The 27,466-nt window shown below is 39.9% G+C and overlaps 1 protein-coding gene and 1 non-coding gene across 11 annotated transcripts in view; one reads left to right on the plus strand and one right to left on the minus strand.

Moving 5' to 3' along the window:
• Positions 1-27,466, plus strand: part of CAST (calpastatin) — a 113,480-nt gene that overhangs the window by 11,332 nt on the left and 74,682 nt on the right. For 7 of the 10 annotated variants that reach the window (XM_034656543.1, XM_034656534.1, XM_034656535.1 and 4 more), the window contains exons 2-3: positions 2,154-2,216; positions 21,372-21,443. In XM_034656543.1, coding sequence (XP_034512434.1) covers positions 2,154-2,216; positions 21,372-21,443 — 135 coding nt within the window. Of the gene's footprint in view, positions 1-2,153; positions 2,217-21,371; positions 21,444-26,212; positions 26,364-27,466 lie in introns of those variants that run through there. The other 3 variants (XM_034656540.1, XM_034656541.1, XM_034656539.1) reach the window with 2 other exon arrangements.
• On the minus strand, positions 3,221-3,342 carry LOC117801681. Its single transcript, XR_004624428.1, has one exon. It is a non-coding gene; the product is annotated as a small nucleolar RNA SNORA28 (small nucleolar RNA).

Raw genomic sequence — 27,466 nt, forward strand, 5'->3', positions numbered from 1 at the left:
CCCCTGGGGAGTAAAGGAGGCACTTGACAGCCTCAGTAAAACANTGGGGCTGGATCCCATAACGCTGGGATCATGCCCTGAGCCGAAGGCAGACGCTTAACCGCCGTGCCACCCAGGCGCCCCCCCCTTTTAACAATTTTTAAAGAAAAACATGTATACACTTAAATTTTAGGGAGAAAGGGCTGTCTGCACATTTACTGCGGGGCAGTGTGTCATAATATGCGTTTGCCCCATGAGCCCAAAGCAGAGGGGGACCTTGTGGAGAGCAGGGAACCTTCTACCAGACAGGAGCAAGTGCCTCTTTAAGCCTTTTCATTTGCAAAGTGGAGTACTAATACCCCCTGGGGAGTAAAGGAGGCACTTGACAGCCTCAGTAAAACAGTGCATTTTTTTGTTGTTAGTATCTGTCTAAGATAGGGATTTGGAGATAATAATGAGTGTGACAGGCTTCTAAATTTACCAATTCTGCAAGGGGACAGATTAGGTAAATTTGTCACTGTAGATCTGTCCCTCTTAAATTCTATCTGCAAATGATGCATGATTCTTCCTCCTAGTCTGGCCTTCAGCAATCTTCTAAAACTTATCTCTCACCATCTAGCACTGATCTATATGTGGGCTTTTAGATATTTTTTTTCCAGATTCATTAACTACTCAATACTGATTGCCCTCAACTGTGGACAAATGCTAGACTAGGACATCAAGTTGGAACAGGCCCTGTAGAGGGCTTCATTCATCAGCTCTTGAAGCCTGGCTGCTTTTCAGTGAGTGGATTCCACTCACTGATCTGTGACAGTGTTATATTTTGGGAAGAACTTCCCACGCATGAAAGTGATTTCCTCCTAGTTTTTCATACAGAGAACTCTTAATGCAAGGTTTCATCCATGTGTCTAATATTTCTTGGATTCTTGTTTTAATTCAAATATATGTTGATATGACTAAAGAAAACATTGCCTTATTCTACTTAGCATGGTATAGTGACAAACAATGTATTGTAAGTCAGAAAACCTGCTATGCAAACTTTTCCCATTTACTAGGTATGTGTCTTTGAAAGATCACTGAATTCTTCTTATTCTTCGTTTTTTCATCCCTAACAATGACGTGAACCTCTTTTTTTTGTATCAAATAAGAATATGTCTGAAGGTAAATAATAAAGAATGATAGACATTATTATTATTAATATTACGGTTACTACCACTTTTCTTAATTCAAATAATGTCTTTGACGTACATATCGGGTTATGATTTGCTTTAGGGAATGTTTACAGTTTTATATTTTGGTTTAACTGAAGATGATCGAGATTGAACCCAACGGTGAGCTTTTATTTCCTTATATTTAGGTTATTTTTACCCGCTTTCTCTCAAATCCCGCAATGGGCAAGAAATGAAACAATTCTTTGTAACCCTTTTTGGGAACATAATTTTTTTTTTAATCTCTCAAAAAAAGTCAATAAACTTTATGGCCTATTTTATCTTATCATCAAGACAGACGAGCATGTAGGCTACTTGAAGGTTTTATGCACCACATAAAAATACTTGCTTTCATTCCCGCTGTCCTGGTAAGAAAAATAATTCTGTTTCTGGACATAGTGAAATCCTAAAGCCATAATAAATAAAAAAGTTGTAGGTATGGTCTTCCCCCTGCAGGGTTTGTCTTCCTGGAAGATAACTGGGGAAGAACTCTGAGGAAATCCCAGGAGCCATTCCCAAGTGATGGCGGCCTTGGAAGCTGTGGTCCTCCCTTGAGCCCATGCTGAACTGAGGCTTAAGTATGGCTTTAGGCTCCACATGGTCCTTAGACATCACAACTCTGTGAGGAACAACATGTCTCCCACACTGGCAATTTGGGCTTTAGAACTGTGTGAGGCATTTTGTAGGAGACGAGATGCCGCCTTGGAATCACCATCAGATCTGTGTCTGGTAATTATAGACTGACTTTCTACATCCCAAATGAATGTCTGTAGCTTCTCTTGATTTTTGAAAGCCACCTATGTCAGTGTAGAATTATCAGCATTTTCAGAAGGAAGATTAAAGGGGTCCTTGTTTTTACAGGCTACATATTTAGCCCTTCGGGATTAAAGGCACTATTATGTTATCTTGTATTACCTCCTTCTTTTAAACATTATCTTTCTTTCTTTTCTTTTTATATTTTTATAGCATGTCAGTGAAAAAACCAGTGGATCGCCTTCCAAGTCAGGAGAAAAGAAAGGATCAGATGAGGTAATTCCCACAATGCTGGGCTTTCCTTTTCTCTTGCTTTTAATTGTGAATTCTGTCTTGAAACAGATAATGAGGTTGCAAAGAGCTCCTACTGGCATATTGGCAGATTTAGTCTTAACTAAGATTTGATTCAAGAATATAAGTGGAAATCGTTAAAAATTAATGAAATATAAAGTGTTGCTGGGGAAAGAACCTTTAGAAATAGTTTCTATTTAGGAACAGAAGCAAGTTATTGAGGGTGTTTTCCCTATAGGACTTGCTGAACCTTAAATATTTTGTTGGTGAACATGGCAGATTTAGAGGGAGAAACCAAATGCTGTAGTGGTAAAGGACATCTTTGTTCATGAGAATACACGAGGAAGAAAGACAGTGATGGCCTCATTATTCAGGTTCATAAAAAAAAACAAGAGAGAAAGACTGTTTTGATTTGGACCAGTTCTGTGGAAACAGGAGTAAAACCAAACTTTTCCAGTGGGAGATGAGTTTTCTTTGACACTGAATTTCTTCCTTCACCGAATGGCGCACCATTATGTGCCTTGTCAACACTGGCCGACTTCTCCACGGAAGGGTCCTGTGAATGTGCTGTCCTTCCAAAGGGTACTGGACTTGCCTCCCTTCTGCTGCTTTTACATTTTAAATCTCGATAGATATGTTCATCTTCATTCGATAGAAATTGTCATGGTCATTTCCAACTTGTAAAACAGCCAGGTCCTGGAAGGTGCGTGGAAAGCTAGAAAGCTTAAAATGATCATTATGTTTTTCTCTGTGTTATCAAAATGTTTTTGGGTATTTTGCTCCTCTTGTTTCTGCAGTTTTGAAATATTTAATATATCTCGATATATTCAGTGTAAGGAGGTTGTTATAGCTAGAACCTTCTATAGATTCTGCACTACGGTTCGCGGAACTTTCTACTGCCGTTTTCATTACCAGTACCCATGAAAATATCATTTAGAGTCTTTCCTTTTTAATTATTAATTTTTATTGTGTTTATTTATTTATCTTATACTGTTTAAGTCTATATAACAGTTGGTCTCATGGAGGAGAGCGCTGGAATAGGTGAGAGCTTCTTGCCATATCACGCTCAAATTGTGTCAAACAACTTCGATGTTCTGCCAAAATGTTGTTTGCAATAGCTTATTTCTTGACAAGCAAATTTGTCATGAATTTTTTGTACCCATGGAAGGCAGATGTTTCTTTAAAATTAGAAAGTAAGAGTAAACATTTATTAAGATTTTATCCTGTTTCGTGGTTAAATTATTTTAACTAGAAAGTAAGAGTAAACATTTATTAAGATTTTATCCTGTTTCTTGGTTAAATTATTAAAAAGTAAATTCCCATTTGAAAAACCACATTTTCCCCCTTTTACTAGCATGGGAATCTATAGAATGTCATTCAGTTCCTTATCTACCCTACCTTTTACATATATTCTCAGATAAGTTTATCTATCAAATAATTTGCTATTTGAAAACTATAGTGTTTCTTTATTCTTCAGACCTCTAAATAATGATTTTGGATGTTATTCTCTATTAATATTAATTGAGATTAAACTATTTACACAAAAAAGGAAATATTTTCTTTTTTTTTTTTTTAAGATTTTATTTATTTATTCGACAGAGATAGAGACAGCCAGCGAGAGAGGNCATTTGAAAAACCACATTTTCCCCCTTTTACTAGCATGGAAATCTATAGAATGTCATTCAGTTCCTTATCTACCCTACCTTTTACATATATTCTCAGATAAGTTTATCTATCAAATAATTTGCTATTTGAAAACTATAGTGTTTCTTTATTCTTCAGACCTCTAAATAATGATTTTGGATGTTATTCTCTATTAATATTAATTGAGATTAAACTACACAAAAAAGGAAATCTTTTCTAATGTGGTCAAGTGACTAGTAGGCTAGTTCATATATCACTAATTATGTGATTACTCGAAAGCTTAAATGTTACATCCTGAACATACAGGCATTGTTGGTTTAGGCAACAACTGTGTTAGTTTGTTGTTGTTGTTTTCATATCATCTAGGCTCTGAAGTACCGTATTTCCATATTTATACGGGGCCTGAGAAAACTCGTAAGGAGCTCTGTTACCAAGTGCAGCTGGGGGATGATCTGAGATTCTGTGTTAGTAGAGGCAGCCCGCACTTTAGGTTTGCGACCAAAGGCTGAACTTCTACCTCAAGGAAAAGAAGAAGGAATTTTTCTTCTCTTTGTCAGCCATTCAAGGAATTCCGGTTTTGTTTCATAACGCTTCGGAGAAATTCAGATTCACACACTCTTGTCTTGTGCCGAGCCTGGACACAGGAGTCTGTCTTGCTCGGTCTCAGCCGCCGGAAGTGAAGAGGGGCAGAGGCCTCTCCCCGCCCCTGCGGCGTAAATCACTGTAGAGATTCATAGAGGCAGAGAGTGAAGATTGTTTATCATCTCCCCAAATTTTGTCCATGTCCATCTGATAAGGTAGACAGGCCTGTGTGTGGGATGACTTGGCAGTCAAGGTATATTTTCAGTACGGTCTGTCCCCGGGGACTCTCTCATTCTTTATGTCACATACAAATTAGTTCTTGGTGAGATCCTGTGGCTCTGGAGAGAATTCAAGAAAACCATCTTGCATTAGGTGTTATTTTGGCCGTTGTGTGCACAGTTATAAAGCTGTGTGTGATTTAGATTTGTCATCTGCCCTGCCTACCATCCACCATTGGTGACCATCCTCTCTCCTTCTCAAAATCACCACAGAAAGATTTCCTGAAACTATCCTTTCTCGCAAATATTTCGTTACCTACTGCTCTTTTGAACCAGCAATGAGGTTCAAAAGCTTGATTTGGGTTTTAGGTAATCCATTTGCAGACTAGTACATTTTTCCAGAGGTTAAATAACACATCCCTAAGTGTGTGCAAACATGTGGGTTTGCCTTCCACAGACAAACCCAGGCCTTTGAAACAAAGTCAGTTTGAAAATGGACTTTCTAGGCTCAGGGGTACTTCTTGGCATTTTTTGTTTCTTTCTCGCTTTATTATTCTGCTGCATTTTTATTTGGAAGTGCAAGAGAAAGGATATGTAGAAGGACTTCAGGAAGATATAACCAGGAGAAAAAATGATTAGGGTGAGGTAAGAACCACTGTTACATTGTCGTATGTAAACACACCTGGGGATGAATGCTCTGGGTGAAGGTTAGAGCTCTTTGTCTCCAGCGATCGTAAATAGTTCTTACTTGGTTGGTATTTGACCTCTATACAGCCACTAAGGGTCCTAAGAAGTTGGCAGCAATTTTAACAGAATCTTATAACCAAAATATCATTTGTCGTGCTGCATTTGCAATACAAATGCTTGAGGAATGACTACATTAAGTGTCTAGGAGAACGAATTCGCTTACTTGTTTGTACCAGTTATTGTGAATGGGCTAAGTCCTTCTCAGACGTAGAGGAATTACAAAACGAAAAGTTGCATTGACTAACAAGCCAAAGATACAATGACTGAAGCAGGAAAAAGAAAAACGAAAACATTTAACACCAGCCCCTTTAAAGACACTGGAACAGAGAATCTTTCCAAACCTGCAGTCAAATCTATTTAAAGTATTTGACTAACACATCTGGCCTCACTGGGGGAGGGTGAGCATTTTGGCAACATATTTCAGTGAAGCCCTGAGGAATGGAATTTAAAGCATAAGATAGGCGCAGTCTTACAGAGCCAATTATAAGAACTCAAATTTAATAATAGATATATTTTCAGGGGCACAGAAAGGGAGCTATAAATACAACAGAACGGAAATTGCACCTTAGAGGAAAAGATATGGGACAGATTTTCTTTACCATGAATAATAGCATTGGTGGCATTCTTTTCTTCAGTATTTTACCTTTCCTCCTTCTAAGTTGCGTGAAATATTGAATGACTCCAACATTTTTACACTTTTTCTCTTAATGAAATTTGTCTTTTTTATTTTTTTAAAGATTTATTTATTTATTTGAGAGAGACGTAGAGAGAGAATATGAGCAGGGGGAGGGGCAGAGGGAGAGAATCTCCAAGCATACTCCCTGCTCAGCATAGAGTACAACTCAAGGCTTGATCCCAGGACCCATGAATCATGACCTGAGCAGAAACCAAGAGTCAGAGGCTTCACCGACTGAGCCACGCAGGTGCTCCCCAATTAGTCTTTTTTTTTTTTTAAATCACAAAAGCAATATGTATTTATGAAAAACAGTATTACCTAATCTACCACTGAGTTATAACTATTGGTATAAAATTTTGTGTGTATTCTTAATGTGATAATATAATGTATGTCCTGATTTTAGCACCTTTTTTTTTTTTTTGGAGAGAGAGAGAAAGAACAGTGGGGTGGGACAGAGGTGGAGGGAGAGACAGAATCTTAAGCAGGCTCCATGTCAAGTGCAGAGTCCAATGCACTGCTCCATCTCATGACCCTGAGATCATGACCTGAGCCAAAATCAAGAATCCAGAGCTTAAGTGACTGAGCCACCCAGGAGCCCCTGATATTAGCAACTTTTTATACGGCTAAAACATAATCACTAAAGAAAATATTGAAGACTTTAAAGGAAAAAATACCATCATCTGGAGTTCTACCACCTACAGAGATGGCCATTACTTCCGTCATGGTGTATTTCCCTAAGTCTTTTTTCTCTGTATATATTATGGTTAAACTGATATAACAAAGAAATATCATTAGGAAGGCCTAGAAAATAATAAATGGTGTGCTTTGTGAAAGATCAATCTTTTCCAGCTAAAAAGAGTCATCATTGTGGGTAACTTAAGAAAATCATTATTCAGGTGTCTTGGCATTTAGTATGGCATTTAATCTGGTTTTGATTTTTTTGCTGTGTTTTTGAGGGAGAAATGCATACTTCTTCAAAAAGTCTTCTGGGACAGTATTCCCATGAGCAAGTGGTGTAGCTGTTCTTAGAAAATTCTGGAAGAGTAGTACAGCATACATTGTTTTAAGGGATTATGGGTCATGACAACAGAGTCCATATTAATTGTGGGTAGTTGATGGTGACCGCATAAGCTCACGTCTCATAGTACAGAAAGAGGTAAAGCCAAAGATGTGCCCCAGGGCAGTCCTACCCGGCTCCCCTGGACACCCATACCAGGAGCCGGCCCAGAATCCAACTGCATGGCTGATGGGGCAGGTTTAACCAAGGGAGGTGCCAGAAGTTCTTTTGCACTGTAGTTTCCTCATTTTCTTTTTTTCCCCCTTGAATTCTAAATTTTGATTCATTTCTTCATTGACTGGAATATTTTTTAACATAATTTTTTCAGGGAGGGAGCATGAATGGTGATTTTCTGAGTCTGTGTGGATCTAAGCATGCTTTGGTGCTGATTTCACACAAGAAATAAATACAGAATTGTACAACATCCTTGGCTAGCAGTTCTGTTCCCTCAAAATTCCATACCTGTTGCTCCATGATTTTCTGGCTTTAGAGTTGTAAGGAAAATGTCTGGGGAAGCCTAGTTTTATTTTTATTAACCCTGTTTTTCCTGCCTTGGCGCATATACAATTTTGTTCCTGTTCTTACAATTTAAAAAATTGCCCGGATATGCCTATATATCTGTGTCTCTTATTAATTTTTTCCTGAAATGTCTTATTTAATTACTGTTCTTATTTTGGTCTAGCTCTCACGGCAACAAAAGTCAGCCCTTGTTGATTTCTAAGCATGGGATCGGACAGGATGCAAATTCTTTTGTTGATTATATATTGTAGAACCTTTCCCATTTAAAAAAAAATAAGGAATTTTGGTAGTTCATTAAGCTCAGTAGCTGTTTTGTTTTAAAAAAACAAAACAAAACAAAACACAAAACTATGTGTAAAACCCACATATGCCAATAACTAGAAAAGTAGAGACCTTATGCATCATCGTTCAATGAATTGTTTTATCAGAAGTGAAGAATATAGCTTTAATAAAGATTATGAAAATAATGTGCTTTTAAATCAAGTATCTGTGATATACAAATTGTTATATTATTGGATAGGGAAAGTCTAAAAAAAACCCAGTAAGTCCTTTGCCCTCATCAGTGAATATATAAATATATCAACATTGTATCATACAGTCATAATCTGCCCTTCATTATTACACTTTGAATTTATGAGCCTAATTCCCTAAGACCTTAGGTCCCACCAAAATTGTCTTTGAAAGATTGTACCTGTGGCACATGGAATTGGAATGAAATGTTAACAAAATAGCAAAGGAACTAAATGGAAGTTAAATTTACTGGCCTCAGAGTAAATCAATAGTCCTGGAAACCTGATGGACAGATTGATTAAGTATTATTTCTGAAATATACTGTTTTAAAGTATATATTTGTTTTCATTCTTCTCTTTAGATTTTATTAGCATCTCAAAGATAGTGGCATGGCTGATTAAAAAGGGACAATAACCTGAAATCATGCCCATGAAACAGCAAAATAGCTGTTTCGTCTGAGGACTGATAAATGTATGATTCTTGGCATAAAGTCAACAACATTTTATCATATAACAATGTGCATAATAGCTCATTATAGCCTTTTAAAAATAGTTTCTTAGTGAGAGCAAAACATAATGGAAAGTTGACGTCATGAAGTCTTTTATGTTTCAATCAACTATTACAGAATGCTTAGCAAACGCATAGAGCAATGTGTTAGTATCATAAAAAATTATTAAAAACTCTGTATTCCTAATATCCCAGGGCATTACATGAAATAACACAGTGGTTCTCAGGTATTAACATGCCTAACAATCACTTAGAGATAGTATGAAAAATTCAGACTCCTGGGCCCTATCCTCAGAGATTCTGATTTAGCAGATTTAAGGTCAGGTCAACGAATCAGGGTTTTTGTTGTCTTTTTTTGCTTCCTTTTAGTTTTGTTTTTACCAGTTACCTCAGATGGCTCTTATGTCAATGGTCATCTGAGCACATTTTGAGCAACACTGAGGTAATTCTTAGAGACTTCTTAGCACAGTGCCTGGCACACGTAAGCACTTCTTTCTTGGTTCTTGTTCTCTTTTTCTTTTCTTTTCTTTTCTCTTTTTCTCTTTCTTTCTTTCTTTCTTTTCTTTCTTTCTTTCTTTTTTCTTTTTTCAATGATATCCCCACCTGGCCCTTGGCACAACTCTGCTGTGCCGTGTTCTGGGGACAGCGTGACTCTGAAGCACATTAAGAGTGCAGTAGTTTCAGAGTCGTGGATCATGTGAGCACCTCTGGTTGGAGAGGCAGGTACTAATCCCATTTTTTCCTTCTTTTCCTAGGACCTTTTCCATGCAGCTATTCCTTCTTTCTTTTACTCTTTGTTTAATGACTCCTCTTTAGACTACATATTAGTTCAGTTTTCCTCATTGTAAACAGTTTTAAAATATGTCCTTTGAAATTGCTCAAGCTCCCATTCTATCTTTCTTTATGACCCTCACTGCCAACATTCTTGGCTGAAATTACTGAAGAAAAGAACGTAGAGAGAGAGAAGAGAGGAAGCAAAAGCAAATGTTGATAAATGCCTGTGTGGGGGAGGTAGGAAGGAGAAATAAGTGAACAAGTCAAAGAAGAAGCAATTAAAAGGGTAGAGGGACCTGAATGTTGCAGTGTCATCAATGGGGAGACTGGAAGAAAGGTCTAGGCTGATAATTGCCCAATTACAGGGACTGTGGAAAGGCCCTTGATTGTGGATTGGGGTTTTGTTTGTCCCCTTCGAAGCTGTTACTGTTAGCATTGTGAGGGTGCTAAGTGGAGATTCTGCAGATGACTCTTCAATGTACATGGATTTATGTAATGAACATCCAATAAAGGGGAAAAAAAAGGAAGTTGAAATCAGTGTTTACTTTTACAAAAAGAGTAAGTGTGGCCAAGATGTATCCCATGTTACAGATTTCTTGGATTATTTGCCAATTGTTAATGAGTAAATGGATTCATTTGCCTCTGATTCCTAAGTGGTCGAATTGGAGCTCAAGGAGCAGAATTTTTGGACTTAAGTATATTCCAGGAATATATCACTCTGGAATCTGAAATCTGCAAATACGGTTTTGAAGAAACACATTTCTTTTATGGGAAATTGAAGGCTAAAATGGTTTCATATTCACATTCCAATTTTGGTTTCATTTAGTACTTGGGATAAAAATTGCTTCACTGATTATAGTTTTGTTACTTTTTTGTGTGTTTTCTTAAAACACTGAGTAGACTTGGAAAAATCTGAAATCATACATCTATTTCACTGAAAAATGAAAGCAGAATAGGAAGTGGAATGACTATTAAATTTTAAAATAATTCATTTAAAAGATAATGAAGGTTCTTACCAGCAGCCATAAGGACACAAACTCGCTGAGATGCTTGTTAGGTATGATAGCTGGTCAAATGCTAAACATACAGTTCAGGGGACACCCAGTGGTTAAAAGGAGGAAATTGTTCGCTGTGGTGCATTGTTGACTTTGTCCTTGTAAATTAGCATAGGGGGTCTGTGTGTGTGTGTGTGTGTGTGTGTGTGTGTGTGTGTGTGTGTATTTTAAGAGGCTTGATTTTGACTTCTTATATAAATTTTCTTCAAATATTTGAAAACTTCCAAATTATAAGATTCGAAATATATAATTAAGCTCTTCCTTTAATAAAAACATAAATGGTATTTTAAAATTGAAAATAACTGAGAGACTTAAATAAGAAAAACAAACCTTTTTGACCCAGAAATTCCAAGTCTTGAATTTGTTTCAAGTACATAATCAGAGGTGTGCTTGATGGCACACGATCTTTGTCATTGTATTTATAATAATAACAAACTAGGAGAGAAACACACGTACGGCGGTAATGAATTGGTGAAGTGATGACTCAGATATAGTAACCAAGGCATCTTTTTTTTTTTTTTTAAAGATTTTATTTATTTATTTAACAGAGATAGAGACAGCCAGNCCAGCGAGAGAGGGAACACAAGCAGGGGGAGTGGGAGAGGAAGAAGCAGGCCCATAGCGGAGGAGCCTGATGTGGGGCTCGATCCCATAACTCCGGGATCACGCCCTGAGCTGAAGGCAGATGCTTAACCGCTGTGCCACCCAGGCGCCCCACCAAGGCATCTTTAACACCGTGCTTCAAAGAACTTTTAATGACTGAGAAGGGTGTTTATGTGAGGTTAAAAAAGAGACGACAGACTTAATGATTTCACTTATATAATCTATTAGTAGCATATTGTGCATATTTTTGTATTTACACAAAAATAGAAAAATAACTGAAAGTAGCTGTCTTGATTGGCAGGATTTTGAGTAATATGTATTTCCTTCTTTCTACTTTTTTCTTTATTCTGAATATTATTTTTTTCGTCAGAAGGAAAAGAATAGAAAACAGCATCAGATAATAAAAGAATAATGGAAGAGACCTTAGATCTTAAAGAGAGAAGTATTTTACATGTGAGCCTTTTTTCTTTGGAACTTCTAAAAGATAATTCCAGAACAAGGCTGCTGGTGCTGCTGTGTGTGTGTGTGCGTGTGTGTGTGTGTTTCCACGCGCACATGTGCATGTGTGCATGTTTGAATAGAAGTGCATCTCTTAGGGGCGCCTGGGTGGCACAGCGGTTACGCGTCTGCCTTCGGCTCAGGGCGTGATCCTGGCATTATGCGATCGAGCCCCACATCAGGCTCCTCTGCTATGAGCCTGCTTCTTCCTCTCCCACTCCCCCTGCTTGTGTTCCCTCTCTCACTGACTGTCTCTCTCTCTGTCAAATAAATAAATTAAAAAATCTTAAAAAAAAAAAAAGAAGTGCATCTCTTAGATATGGACACAGTAAGGATTTAAGTAAGACAGCTTAAAGGGCAAGGATTCTTAACTATTTTTAGTTCATAGTCCCTTTGGAATCTGGTGAAAACTGATCTTTTCCTCTGAGAAGTACACACATATGTGAATACAAAAAATACCCCCAAAATGTGACGCACGGTTTAAAGACATTTAGATGTACACACCGTCCCCATCCGTGAAGGGGCAATCTTACTGAGTAGATAGATTTAGGAGGTACCATCTGATAGTATTTTCCCAGTTGGCCTGTTGTTGATGTCTGTAATTTCACCGCTAGCAGCTTACTTAACCTTTGAGTTAACCGTTGCCTTCCCCAGGCTCTGCTTTTAAATTGTCTGTATTCCTAGGAGGGATAAATGTATTAATTATTAACATCTTAGTGAGAAGTAGTTTGACAAGAGGAGAAGAGAATTATGCAGCACTATTTTTCTGTTGATTGGTAAAGGTAGTTGAGAACTAGAGAGCATTTGATAATAATAGCTCACACAAATAAAGCCATTACACACGCACACACACCCCTCTTACAGTAATCCCATTCTCCTGATGAAGAAATTGAGGCAAAGCTTGATTAAAGAAGGTATTTAATACCAAAGTCACACAGGTATTTATTTGGTAGTGAAGTACAGAATTGCTTCAGTTTACAGTCTGTGCTTTTAACTAGTATCTGATAGTATTCATAAAATTACCTATTTTAAGAATTCGGAGGGGCGCCTGGGTGGCTCAGTCATTAAGCGTCTGCCTTCGGCTTAGGGCGTGATCCTGGCATTCTGGAATCGAGCCCCACATCAGGCTCCTCCGCTGGGAGCCTGCTTCTTCCTCTCCCACTCCCCCTGCTTGTGTTCCCTCTCTCGCTGGCTGTCTCTCTCTCTGTCAAATAAATAAAATAAAATCTTTAAAAAAAGAAAAAAGAATTTGGTGTAAGACCAACACCAAAAACTTTCTTACTACTGTTGCCAATTTGTGTAACTCTTCTTTCTGTCTTTCTTCATTGTGTTGTAACTTCTTTTCATTCAAGAAATTCATGGAGTAAGATTAAGTCATTCCATAGGAATAAAAGGCACATTATAGGGAATGTAGTCAGTGATACTGTAATAGCGTTGTATGGTGACAGATGGTAGCTGCATTCGAGGTGAACCTAACATAACATATAGAGAGAAGTTGAATCACTGTGTTGTACACCTGAAACTAGTGTAACAGTGTGTGGCAACTATACTTCATTTAAAAAAAAAAGAATTAAAAAAGAGTAAATCATTCCAATTCCCAGGAATCTGAAATGTAATGAAATGCTGTCCCCTCTCTGGGGGGGTATGAGTGCAACAGGGAGGGAAACTGAGTCACAGCGGACTCAGAGTCAGAAGGATAGCATTTGGCTGCTTGTCAGGGCAGCCCGCTCAGGACTAGAAAGACTTGAGTTGACTTGGAGGTGATGAATGGGTACTGACTAATTAGAATATAGCCAAACTCAGTGAGGTGCAGCTACCATAGTGAGTGCTTTTAAGACCGTTGTGCATGAGGCATTTCATTCAATAAGTGATTTTCTATGGAATGAGTTAATGGTAAGATTTATTCAATAAGACTTATTTATCAGTGTGTCCCAGGGGCTGACATATCCTATTTATTGTGCTGCATTTGTGGAAGCATATATTTATGCTTCTTTTGGTAGTAAAGGGAACGTGTTCTTATTTGTACACTATTTACAACCATGGTATAAAGGAACATTTGTAGATAAAAGTCAAGCTTTATAATTGCTAGTGTTGGGGAATCTGCCTACCCTTTTGAAAGACAGTCATTTTCTAGAAACTGTTTTCCAATTTAGCATGTGTTTTCATGTGGAAACACAATACTTCTTGTCATTTAATAGGGTAACTATTAAGTAATGGAACTGATTTGTTAACAAATATGTCAAAACATATATTTTAATGAGTTTTTATCCTGAAAATTACTACATTTCATCAAGTCTAAGAAACCACTGATCTAAAAATGCACTGATTAGAAAATGCTAAGAAAGGAAATAAAACCATCAGTTCATCTCTGACCCCAGCTTTCTTATACTGATCTTTTTATTGAAGTATAATTGGCATACAGTGTTTTATTAGTTTCAGGTGTACAGTGTGCTTCAACATTTCTATATATTAGTCAGTGCTCATCACGATGTGTTCTCTTAATTCCGCATCCCCCCACCCACCTCTCCTCTTCTAGTGATTTTAAGAAGCATCCGTTTTCAAGAGGTATGGAAAAGGAAAGAAAATGGTGACTTCATACCAATAAAATGAAATCCAGTGGTAACCTGAAAATTTATATAGTTAAGATGTTTTCTGTTGTTCAGATAATGTTGAAACTAATTCCACTTATACATTCAGAGCACAGAAGAATTTCATCTCTTCTTCAATATTTTTTTCACTAAAATCAATCAGTATCATCCAGTTCAATAGCCTTCTCATAATTGCCACATGTGAATTTGATTAACTTTTGGGAGTTTCAGAAAGTGAAGTCTCCATTTAGAGGATAAATGTTTTGCATCTAAGGATAATCAAATAATGTGTTGCAGTTTCTGAAAACAGTTCAACAAATAGTTTCAAAAATATCTTGAGAAATGATTTGAGCGTGCCAGCAGCCACATTGAACCTTTGAGGATTTCAATACTCTTTTGATGCAAAAGTTCTTATGTATCTGTGTGCTCAAAAGTTTTGTCGTGTATAATATTTGATCTGCTACTTACAGACCATTGTAAACTAGAGAAGCCCCCAGCCTGCTCTCATAAGGGCTCCCCAGGGAATATTTGCTATTACTTTGATAGAAAAGTAGACCAGCTCCATTTTCCTGCATTTTTAAAAAGATTTTATTTATTTATTAGAGAGAAAAAGTGAGTGAGCAGGAGTGGGGACAGAGGCAGAGGGAGAGGGAGAAGCAGGCTACCTGCTGAGCAGAAACCCGGATGCACTATTGGTGAAGAAATCACTGGGTTTGTAGCTGCAGAAACTCTGATCAACCCCCCGGGCAGGGAAGGCGCCTTGTCAGCTGGGGGAGGACATGGAGCTCTTGCAACACGGGTAGATTTCATCATCGCTGGAAGTCTCTGAGGAATGGGCTTCTAAAAACCAACTTGCCCCTTTATTCATACTCAACCCCTCAGTCTTACTTGGGATTTGTTGAACTTCTTGAATTGGTGGGTTCATCAAATTTGGAAATGTATTGGCCATTATTTCTTCATATATTTTAGTTTGTCTCCATGTCTTTCCTCGTCTCTGGAGGCTGCAATTATACAAATATTAGCTGCTTCAAGTTGTCCCACAGCTCACTGATCCCTCTGTTCCCTATCCCCTAGTCTTTACTTGCTGTTCCATTTTGGGTAGTTTCTATTGCTATGCATCCACGCTCACTAATCTTTTCTTTTGCAGTATTTCATTGGTTCTTAATCCCAGTGTATTTTTTTTTATCTCAGACACTGCATTTTTTTTAAATCTTTGCAAGTTTGCTTTGGGTCGTTTTTAAGAAAATATCTTTCATGTGTCTCCTTAACTTACTTTTCAAAAGCTTCCTAATTTGAAATAATTAGATTCTCAGGAAGTTGCAAAGATAGTATGGAGAGGTCCTCTCTATTCTTCATACAGTTTTCCCATTGGTTACATGTTATGTAATTATAGTATATTATCAAAACTAGGAAATTGACATTGGAACAACATGTGTATGTAAGTTCTATGCCATTTTACTACATGTATGGATTCCTGCAGCCAGCATTGCAGTCAAGATACTATGCTTTTTGAACACTATATTTTCCTACCTGTGGAAAATAAAGTTTTATGCTTTTGCTTCTATGCATGCCTTGTAATTTTTTATTAGATGTCAAACAGATGTGAGTTTCATCTTGTGGGGTGCTTGTTTGTTGCCACTGTTGCCTTAAGTTTTCTTGAGCTATGTTCTGGGACACAGTTAAGTTACCTGGAAATAGTTTAATCCTTTAAGGTTTGCTTTTAAGCTTTGTTTGGCTGGACCAGAGCAGCCTTTAGAGGAGGACTAACTTGTCCTTCTACAGACTCTACCAATGATTTTGACTGCTGGGAACACACTCTATTCCTGGTCTCTGGGGTTATACCTCTGCTCCTTCCGGGTGTTCTTGACCCAGACATGGGGTTTCTTCACAGGCATGCACATGCAAACCTCTGGGGCTCTCTCTTGCAGCTCTCTTCTTTCTGGCGCTCTTCCTGTGAACCCTTTAAGCCCCTTTGGTCTGTGGAACTCCTGGCTCTACCTCCTCAACCCATAAAAATTGATGGCTTCTGCCTGGGTTCCTCCTCCAAGTTTCATGTTCATGCAGCCTGGAAACTTCCCAGGCAGTAAGCTGGGGCAGTCCTAGGGCTCCCTTCACTCGTTTCCTGGTCAGAGAGCACCCTATGCTGCCTGGTATCTCATGTCTGAAAACCACTGTTTCTTTCTTTTTCTTTTTTTTTTTTTTAAGATTTTATTTATTTATGTGACAGATAGCCTGCAAGAGAGGGAACACAGCAGGGGAGAGGGACAGGAAGAAGCAGGCTCCCAGCGGAGGAGCCCGATGTGGGGCTCGATCCCATAACACCGGGATCACGCCCTGAGCCAAAGGCAGACGCTTAACCGCTGTGCCACCCAGGCGCCCCTGAAAACAGTTTTTAAGACTTGAGTTCTGACTCATTGAATAAAAAATATGTATTATGAACTATGGCAGACCTATAAAAAAGGTATGAAAAGAATGAATTCCATACCTTTCTGCAACTGCAGAGAGAAGGGATCTAAATCTGTGTATTCACTGACCTTCTCAAGCATGTGTTACCTCTTTTGCGGGTCTCTTGGCTGGCTGACTCTGAACCACTTTTGGAGGTTGGACAGGCTGCTTAAAGGAGGTGTGGATTCATAGTCCACGAACCGGCCTGATGCACTCCGCACTGCAGGGGAGATCACACACGTTCTCCGTCAGTCGTTAGGACTGAGGTCCGTGGCCTGCTCAATCAACTGCAGGGAGGGAGTGACTCAGCCAGNTGACGCTGAACCACTTTTGGAGGTTGGACAGGCTGCTTAAAGGAGGTGTGGATTCATAGTCCACGGAACCGGCCTGATGCACTCCGCACTGCAGGGGAGATCACACACTTTCTCCGTCAGTCGTTAGGACTGAGGTCCGTGGCCTGCTCAATCAACTGCAGGGAGGGAGTGACTCAGCCAGGCCTGGGACCTGATGGGTCGGGGTAAGGGGCAGTCTCTTCCTGATCGTTTCTTTCCCATAAAACATAACTTAAACAAAGAAGTGCTCATAAATATTACAAGGGTTATGATTGGTTGGCAAGGAAACATCTTCCTGATGGCCTTTAGTCTATGGGTTTATGGAAATGAAAAAAAATAATGTAACTCAAAATTTGAGTCATTGAAGTATTGGCATCCTCATTTAATGTCTTAATTTTTCAGAGAACAGAGCCTATCTTTATGTTAGGACAAACGCAGAGTCATAGCCAAATGAGCTTATGGTGAGAGTGTCTGCTTCCTGTGAGTGGCTGAATTCTCTTCTTTCTGAGGGTACATCCAGCCCTATCACTANTTATGTTAGGACAAACGCAGAGTCATAGCCAAATGAGCTGTGGTGAGAGTGTCTGCTTCCTGTGAGTGGCTGAATTCTCTTCTTTCTGAGGGTACATCCAGCCCTATCACTACTTAGTGGACATGCAGACCTAACCAGGTGAGACAATTGTTCAGGCCAGAGCGGGACTTCCAGGGGCCAGTGCTGATGGTAAGGGGATGGGGGGGTGAGGGTAAAGGAGACACCTGCGTGACTGACACAAGGTGATAGGAAGCCAGAGGACTTCGAGAACTATTCAGCTGCAGATAAGGGGGGACTCATGAGGGCTAGATGGTCACCAGTGAAGATCAGGGAGCAGGCTCAAGCTGGAAGAAACCAATGATCTCAAACATACCTGACTCTAGGGCCATGCAACACCTGTATCACTTCACCTTAAATATCCCCATCCAGCATCCTGCTTCATGTCATGCCGTGTATGCCCGGGCCCACCCTGCATCACCTGCACTGACTTTTTTCTGTTTCTCTAACTTGCCAAACCCATTCCTGTCTTAGGGCCTTTGCACATGGGACTCTGTCCACCTAGAATGCCTCCCTCCCCCATCCCCTATTTTCATGATTGGATTATGTGCCATTGGGTCTCAATCAAATGTTGTTTCTTTGTGTACCCCGTCTGGAGCAAGCCTCAGCCAGCCAGTCACTCTCTGTGACATCACCCTGTTTCGTTGTCTTTACAGTACGCGTCACTCTCTGAAATCATCTTGTTTCTGTTGACTTATTTAGAGTCTTTTTGCTCCTACTGGAATGTAAGCACTATGAGAGCAGGAGCTTTTTTTTTCTGTTTCGTTGGTTATTACATCTCCATTGCTTACAATAGTACCAGGCTCGTAGGCAGCGTTCAGTAAATGCCCGTCCAATGAGTGAATGAATGAAAGGATGCATGAAGTCAGACACAACTGAACAAAGGTGGCCAAGACTTTCATATCAGCCAAAACATCTGTAATTAAATGTTGGTTACTAACCCGAGAATGAGGAGTCCGTGCTCTGGTATATGTGTGCATTTCTCAGCTTTTGTATTGTGTTTTAAGAACCTGACACTGACAAGGGCTTAATAAATATTAGATAACAAAAGATCATTTTTACAAATTCTACTCTTGCTTCAGCTAAACTAAATTAGTCCTTTGTAAGCTAGGCTATGCAGGGTCAGAGGGTAAGGCAAGCTTTGGAGTGACAGGTCATACCCATAGGAAAGCTGAGAGATCCTCATCTGAGTTAAAAGATACTGAGTTAATGAATTAAAATAAAAAATAAACCTTGAGTTCTTATGAAGGTAAAATAAAAATCAGCATATATATGAAGTTCAAATAGTGATTTTTTTTAACTTAATAGTTTCATAACTCAGCCAAAAAAAAGTTATTTTAATTCTCTTGGGCAAATCCTAGCTGTGGTGTTAGAGCGGAATTCATTTACAGAAGAGCCAGGGTCTGGTATGGGGGCTTTGACGCAGTGGAGAGGAGCTGCTGCGACGGCAGGATTAGAACGTGATCTTCCTTGATTGTAGCTGAGACCAAAGGCTAGTAGTAGCTGGAGTGCAGGGCAGCTGTGGCCCACAGGGCGGTGGCCTGAGCTTTCGGGGCTTCCGTCTCCTCACTGGAAAGTGAGGAGGTTGACGTGCGCAGTGAGGTTGAAATCAATAACCCCCTGCTGTGTTCTTGTCTTTATTTCTTAGGTCCACTCCCTTACACTGAATCCATGTATACATTATGGCTGTGGGAAGCTATTTGTTAATATACTTTATATTTTGAAAAGAGACTTGTGATCTGGATTAAATTTAGGCCATCCGCTCCTTTCACCCTCTCCTGTACCACAGTCACAATTCTACCTTTTTCACAGCCTCTTTTATTTCTATCCCATTTATCTAAGACTTTTTTCTTCCCTTGGCGATAGCGCTGCGTGTGTGCTTGGGAGAGACTTCAGTCAGCAGGTGATGCCTGGGAGCCTGGGACTCCTGCAGATGCCTGGGAGGCCTCCTGGGATACCCAGTTCATGAGCATGTGTCCAGCCTGTTGCTTCGGTGACCTTCCGGAAGTGCTCTGAATGGGGTCAGGCTTGGACATGGAAAGATGATACTCTGAGGACAGCAAGCTAAGTTTTGACTTTTCTGCTTGCTGAGGCAATATTTAACCTGAAGGAAAAGAAGCCTTCAGCCCAAGATTCCGGGGCAGACATTTTCAAAAAATACCGATCTTGCTAAATGTTAAAGAATTAAGCCAGATTGCTCTCAATTATATACTTTAAAAAATGTTACCGTATTGACATACAGCTTTTTAATATGCTGTGTATGAGCAGTACTGTCCCCCCTGTATTCAGTGCTTATGATACATTGTTCACATATGTTAGCTGTTGGAGCGTAATCTCACCAGTTGACATTATAAAACTTTATAGTTTGTAAGCTTACCTCTCTGAAACAATATATCAAGGCCTTGTAAGAAAGAAGCTGTGTATGTTACCTTTCCTTTTCTCTGCCCTGCATTTATTGTTCTTTTATCAGTTGAAATAGTGTAGTTATATAAGAAAATACAAAAAAGCACAAAGAAGAGTATTTTTAAAAATCGCTCTTAACTGCAGAAAATAACCGCGTGAACTTCAGTGATCCTACCGTGCGTACTATTTTATAAGCCGATTTTTCTTTATATAAAATATGCATAATATGTTTTCATTTAATGAAATGTTCTTCTAAACCAGATTTTTAGTAACTGCATAATACTTCATCCTGTAGATGTCCATAACATAACCCTCTGTTGTGGGAGGCAGTACAGACAGGGAAGAGAAGAGGGAGTGAAGCAGACATCCTATTTTTTTACCAGCGTGACGATGTCCGAGTTATGTACTCATTCCATTCCTGCCTCCTCACCCATAAAATGAGGATAACAATAGTACCAGCAATGTATCGATTCCTACAAAGATTGAGTTATGACACATCTTACTTTAAACACTTAGAGTGCTTACAATAATGCTCTAAATAGATACTTTCACTAAAGCATTATTACTGTATCATTATATTGTATCATTGTATTCTTTTTTTTTAGAAATTTTGTTGATTTTTTAAAAGATTTTATTTATTTTTACTTGAGACAGAGATAGTGAGAGATAGAGCACGAGCAGGGGGAGAGAGAGAAGCAGGCTACCCACTGAGTAGGGAGCCTGATGTGGGGCTTGATCCCAGGACCCTGGGATCATGACCTGAGTCAAAGGCAGGTGCTTAACCGACTGAGCCACCAAGGTGCCCCTCATTATATTATTCTAATAGAATCATTGCCTGGCACGTGGTAAGTAGTTAGTAAACATTCATTATTATTACCTATATTTTGTTTAGCTTTTTGATGTGGTAATACTATGATGAATATCTTTGAAGAAAAAAAGGCTTTTGCTCTCTCTTCTTATTTCCCTAAGATAAATTTTTAGAAGTAGAATTACTTTGATACTTATTGCTAAATCACCCACCACAGAGATTGTACTAACACGCACTTTCTCCAGCACAGTAAGAGGGAAAGCACCCACACCACAGCAAGTGATGATGTTTCTGGAAGTGTTCCTTGGAGGAAATGGCAGCTGCCCATGTGAGGATTTTTGCAGTTCTCCAGAATCACTGACTGTTGAGCAATTGGAATTTATTCAACTTCCTCTTCCTTTTCAGTGCTTATATGGTCTTCAGGCAAAGAGATGAAAAATTTAAAAACATTTATTTTTGTGTGTGCTTACTAGTATATTAGTCTGAAGTTTGCTTGAGACAATATTTGTAATGATATGAAAATTTGCCTTGTCTACATTGTTAGGACGGTTTCCCCCATTGAAACTAATATTTTTTATTTTTAAGAAAAAAGCAACAAGCCTTGAAAGCAGTCAACCTTCCAGAACCCATGCTGGTGGAACAGCCCCGGCCACCAAGGTCAGTTATTCCTTAGGTCAATAAGTTTTGAACAAAGTATCATTTCTATGCTTGGGGTGGGGAGAGGAATGTAATATCTTAATAATGATTTGAAGGATTTAAAACCTAGTAAAACCATTTGTGCTTTAATTCTCCTTGGCATATAAGTGTCCAATAAATATTATCATAATATCTATAAATAATATAGGACTTTGACACATGCTGTGAGTAGAAATACAGTGCTCTCATCTCGTCAGAAAATAATTCAGATTCTCTTCATGCACATTAGCCCCACCAGGCTCTCTGCTAAATGCTCAGTGTCATTATCTTATGTAATCTCCTCACAATGTTATAATTATTATTCCTTTATACCTGAGGAAACCAGGGCTCAGTGAGGTTAAGCAGCCTTGACAAGATCACAAAGCCAGTAGGAGGGAGGTGGGGTTTGAACCCAGGTTTCCTGTTCATACAGGGTCCTCGGTGCTGCTGGACCTCTAGAAGCTCTTAACTGAGCATTCTTTGGTAACACAGCACTTCAGAGCTTTGCAACTTATAAAAATCACTGAAACAAGATATTTCAAAACAAAAGACTACAATTTTAGCTAGTGGTTTTCAACATTTAAAAATAGTTATGTTCAGCCCATTTCAGCTTGTGGTCTTCCAGTGTCATGTCTGAGATCATCAAAAACCTTAACTTACTTCAGGACTGTCTATACAACTATTTTAAGTAAGCATTTTCCTTTAAAACTGGTGTGGGGCGCCTGGGTGGCACAGCGGTTAAGCGTCTGCCTTCGGCTCAGGGCATGGTCCCGGCGTTCTGGGATCGAGCCCCACATCAGGCTCCTGTGCTATGAGCCTGCTTCTTCCTCTCCCACTCCCCCTGCTTGTGTTCCCTCTCTCGCTGGCTGTCTCTATCTCTGTCAAGTAAATAAATAAAATCTTTTAAAAAAAAAACAAAAAAACAAAAACTAAACAAAAAACTGGTGGCTTTCTTATGGAGGTCTGCGGACTTTCTCAGATAGGTTATTTACTTGGTTAAGAGTTCATATTTTAGCGCTTCTTGGAGGCCCAGCTGCTCTGCAGGCCCCTAAATGGTGCCCAAACCAACCAAAGTCCAGCTGAGAAATGAGAAGGAGCTGGCCAGAGTTGAACAGATTTGGGGACACCACAGCATCCATGCTCAGTATGGGTAAGAGGTCTTCTGCACAGCCAAACCCGACTGACCTCTTTGCCACTTATTACTAGCAAGCTTACTTAGCCCCACTGAACCTCAGTTTCCTCACCTGTAAAATGGGGATAGGACTACTCTTGACAGATCTGCCGAGAGGCTTAAATAAAATAAAAATAAAATGTATAAAACTCTTAGCCCTGAGCCTGGCATTTAGTAGGTGCTGGGAAAATGTGTCTCTGCTATGACTACCCTCGTTAGCCTCATACTCTGTTGTTTGTCTGGAACCAAAAAAGTTTTTTCAAGTATGTCCTGTCTTAAAGTACTTTTATTTAACTTATGCTTAAATTATGCCTCTAAAAATGAGGAAGCTCATTAGAAAACCCCAGCCCTATGAGATTTAGTGGATCATCTACAGGTGATTTCCAAATGTTGGAATTATCTAAACTCTTGGGCAGGGTGGTGCTTAGTACATTGTAGAAAATCACACCCAGTTTTCTCTTGAAGTTAGCCACAAGAAGTAATCCCTTTTCTGTCTTTTTTTTTTTTTTTTTTTTTTTTTTACACACAAAGTTATCATCCAGTCATTCTGAGGTTATAAAAAATGTTGACATCTCCCCCAAACCCTGCTGTCTCAGGAAGCTGAAGGGGGGAAACATAGTGGGAGGTAGAGACATATTAGCCACATATTTAGTGTTTATTTAATGTCAAACCTGACATTCTTTCCTTAGCTTCTAAAACATGGTCATCTTCCTACTACCTACATTATTCTCTCTCCTGTTGCAGTTTCTCACTATAGATTCCCGACTTGGTTTGCTTCATCAGTTTCCTGAACATTAGTTTCCCCTGGGCTTTGTTCTTCCCTCCTTTCTTTCTCATATCTTTAACATTTATAGAGTATTGGAAGAAAAATATATATATATGTGTGTATGTATGTATATATTACACTTGCTGATTTCCTCTTTTGATGCCTGATTGAAAGGGCTTTAACTCAACAGCATCATCACTGTAAAGATTTTATTTATATATTTTAGAGAGAGAGACAGAGTTAGCACGAGACGGGGGAGGAGCAGAAGAGGAGAGAGAGAAAATCTCAGGGATAACTGAGTACAGAGCCTGACTCAAGGCTCAATCTCAGGACCCTGAGATCATGACCTGAGCCTAAATCAAGAGCTAGACACTTAATCAACTGAGCCATCCAGCTGCTCCAACATCATCATCACTTTAAAGAAAAAGTCATTCCCATGCATCAATTAGAAAAGCTGGGGGTAATAACATTTGTGATCATTTGAAGCCTTTTATTATACAATTAATTATTATAACACACGCAGGCGACATCATATTACCCTGACACATGACATGACAAAATAGTAAATATAATTGGCAGTGAGAATTAGTCTTGGTTTTCTTGATTCTTGACATGCTGAACTTAAAAGGTAAAATAAATGATAATTTTACCATTATAAAGAAAACTTTACAGTCTGTCTGAAAAGTTAAGTATTTAATTTGAAGTAACGCATAATAGATGTGTGATACAGAATGGTTACCCTGTATTGCAGGACTGTTTTATGAGCATTCTTAAGCAATGGGTAATTATGTGTACGAATAATAGTACTTCTGTCTTGCAGTTCTGGGCTTGGAAGACCCAAAGCGCTTAAGCAACCATGGGTCCTTCTACCTCAAAATAATTACTGTAAGATGTTTAGTGCTTAATATTTGATTTTTGATAAATTAATAATGAGGACTAATGAGGCTGCAGCAATGATTCATGCTTTTATTAAAGCCGGTATGAAAAGAGTTGTGAGCCGTAATCAGTCCTGTGATTATATGGCCGGCCGAGTTCTCAGGCAATAGGTATTATAACCACCTCCTGTTCAGGTGAGGAAACCGAGGTGGAACTTGCATTGGGAATGTGGCTGCAGAAGCTATTAAGAAGATACATTTAAAGTTAAAGCTGCTAGTTCCAACTGGAATCCAGTCTGTTTCAAACCCAAGTAGAATTTCTTAAGGATGGCAGGGGTAGCTTGTGGAAAGATCCAGAAGGCTCCAGCAGCAGGAATCTAAAGTTTCACAGCTAAGAACAAGGCCCAGCCACACCATGGGAGCGTCTGCTGCTGCCACCACAGCTTGAGCACCTAACACATTGAGGACCGGATGCCAGAAACTCTGCCACTGCCAATCTTGAAGACTAATACACCTTGTCAGACACAGATTTCTTGATGGGCAGTGGTCTCTTCGCATTGCTCACTTCCAGTCTCATAGGTCGACCCACATAGGTCACATGCCTCAACCCTGTTACAAGGGAATCTGGGATTGTGAGTGCTCTGGATTCTACTTTGGGAAGGCGCGTATTGATTAGGCGGGAAATTTATCAATATGTAGTGAGGGTTTTCAAATGTGTGGCCAGCTGCCAACTGGCAGATGCCTCCTACAGAAAGAAAAACAGGAGAACTGCCTCACTGAACAGGAAGGCAAATGAATCATGATATGTTTTTCAGCAATATTAGGCCTTTAAAACAGGAGAGGACACAAGCAACTTTTCTCCCAGCTACAGGGGAGAAGATTTGCGAAGGAATAAGCACCCATCAGAAAATTCTTTTGTGATTTTCCTCCTGTGTTGGTATAAATATCTCTCCTCTCAGGTGCCAGTGTTCTCAACCATAAGATCAGTGAGAGGCTGGATAAACTATGTGTGTTCTGGCATTCAATGTCAGCCTCACCCCACAATAGCACATGTGGTTTGGGGGATGACTCTGTGTTGAGTAGGCAAGCGTTTTTATTTTAATAATTATTTATATATTTTAATGTGCTGAAAAATAAACTAGCACCTCAGACTCATGATCCCAGGATAGTTTTGCTTAAGATACAGCACTGAGTCATTGCCCAGCTGTCACTAGCTGGGCCTGAGGTCTCTGTTCCCCAGTTACTGACCACCACCTTCTCCTCTGGACACACCCCAAGCTCCATCCAGAATCTTTACTGTGACTGGTTTGCGGCTTTGGGAAAAGCTGGCTTTCCTTATTTCTTTTAAAATTTCTTAACTTTTTTCTATGAACACCATCATTCATTCTGTTTTAGTTGCCATTCTTCTAGAATAAAAAGCATTTCCTTTTCATTCATTCATTCATTCATTCATTTATAGCAGTATGGACCTATGAATTCTTATTTTATTCATTGGCTTAAAATCCATTTTTCTGATTATTTGTTTTGATATTTTTAATCACAATAATATATTATGTGGTGTACTTTAGAATTTTGACTCTATTAAACTGCCCTTTATAATATCCATTATACTATTTGAAATGTATTTGCGAATCCCTGGTGATGGTCACTATTAATTTGTTCTATAGTTTAAAAAGAGATTTTTGGAGGCGTATATTTGCAAGAGCGCCCCTCTTGGCTCCCTTATTCCCGCGGAGTCACAGGGTGACAGCGCGGGCGCGGGGGACCTCTGCCACCAGCAGGCACGGCGCGCACGGCGCGTGGCCCGCATCCCAGGCGGCGTTCCTGAGTTAGCCAGCTTCCCGGATGCCTGCCCCAGACGAGTGGGCAGGAGAGGACGCCTGGCTGCGCAGACCCGCCGGGAGCTCCGGGGCGGCGCCTCCGGGGGAGGAGGGCGGGGAGCAGCGTGCGTCGCGTCCCGGGACCGCCCCGCCCCGTGGCTCACTGCGGGCTGAGGCTCTAAACAGAAACCGCGGGGGCCGAGCCCAGCCAGGAATGCAAACAGCCTGCACACCCCTCTGAAGTCTCTGGGCCCGGGAGTCGGACGCAGAGTGAGTACTGATTTCGGCCGCTCTCCTCTGAGGCCGCGTCCGCTTCCCAGGCGAGCGGCCCGAGCCGCCCCCCTCGCGCCAGGCCCTGCGCGGCCCAGACTCGCTGCCTGCGTCTGCCCCCCCCCTCCCCCCGGCTTGGACCGGAGTTCTTGTCACTTGACCCCGAAGGCGCATTTCTTTCCATTTAGGCTCTGAGTTCAGTTGTATTACTTGTCCACCTCTCCCTCCTTGACGGTAACACTGTGGCTAGGTTTCCAGTCGGGAATGTGTCTGGTGACCGGATGCAGGCGGTTGGGTTGCAAAACCAGGGATTTGTGTGACCTGGAAAAAAAAAGCAGAGGAGAAAAGCAGCAGCTATGTCTGTTTTTTTTTTTTTATGGTTAGGATCCCCGCCCCCCCCCCCCCCCCAGCCCTGCCCTCACTACTGTACGGACCTCCGTTTTAGAGAATGAGCTCACTCTGTATAACCTTTCCATGTACCTGATACATAGTGGGTGTGGTGTGGCATATGTTGTAACATGTTTTGGTTCTGTTTCCTTGAACACAACCTGAGACTGTGGTCAGATAACGTCCCTCAGAGGTACTTTGTATCTGTGTTTCAAGAATGCAAGGTGTTTTCATAGAGATTTAACAATCTCTTCTGGACTGTTAGGGTCCCCGTGTTCCTCAGGAACAGGCAAGAGGCAAATTCGTTATTCCTATTTTACAGCTTGAGAAAATAAGGCAGAGTTCAGGAAACTTCCTTAAGGGGCCAGACCTTCGGTTCTCTGATTAGTCTTCTAGGAACCCACCTATACATCAGAGGAACAAGAATGGTCAATCATCCACTCTGGAAATTTTCTGCTGTATGATGTGTTTTATCCAGTAAAAACCTCTGCATTGCAGAGGTCGGTAAGGAGTGGCATCTGCTGTTCAAAGGGGGAAACTATTTTGTGGTGAATAAGTACCAAGTGTCTCTTCCTGATGTTTTGTTTGTGGTCACGGACATCAACTTTTGCACACTGATTTTTCAGTATTTAAAAAGATATTTGTTGCTCGGAATGTGGTGGGAAGGGAGTGATGTCTGGGTTCTAGAAGACAATATAGTATTAAAGTAGTGACAT

Source organism: Ailuropoda melanoleuca, chromosome 3 (assembly GCF_002007445.2).
Source record: "Ailuropoda melanoleuca isolate Jingjing chromosome 3, ASM200744v2, whole genome shotgun sequence".
Lineage (NCBI taxonomy): Eukaryota > Metazoa > Chordata > Mammalia > Carnivora > Ursidae > Ailuropoda > Ailuropoda melanoleuca.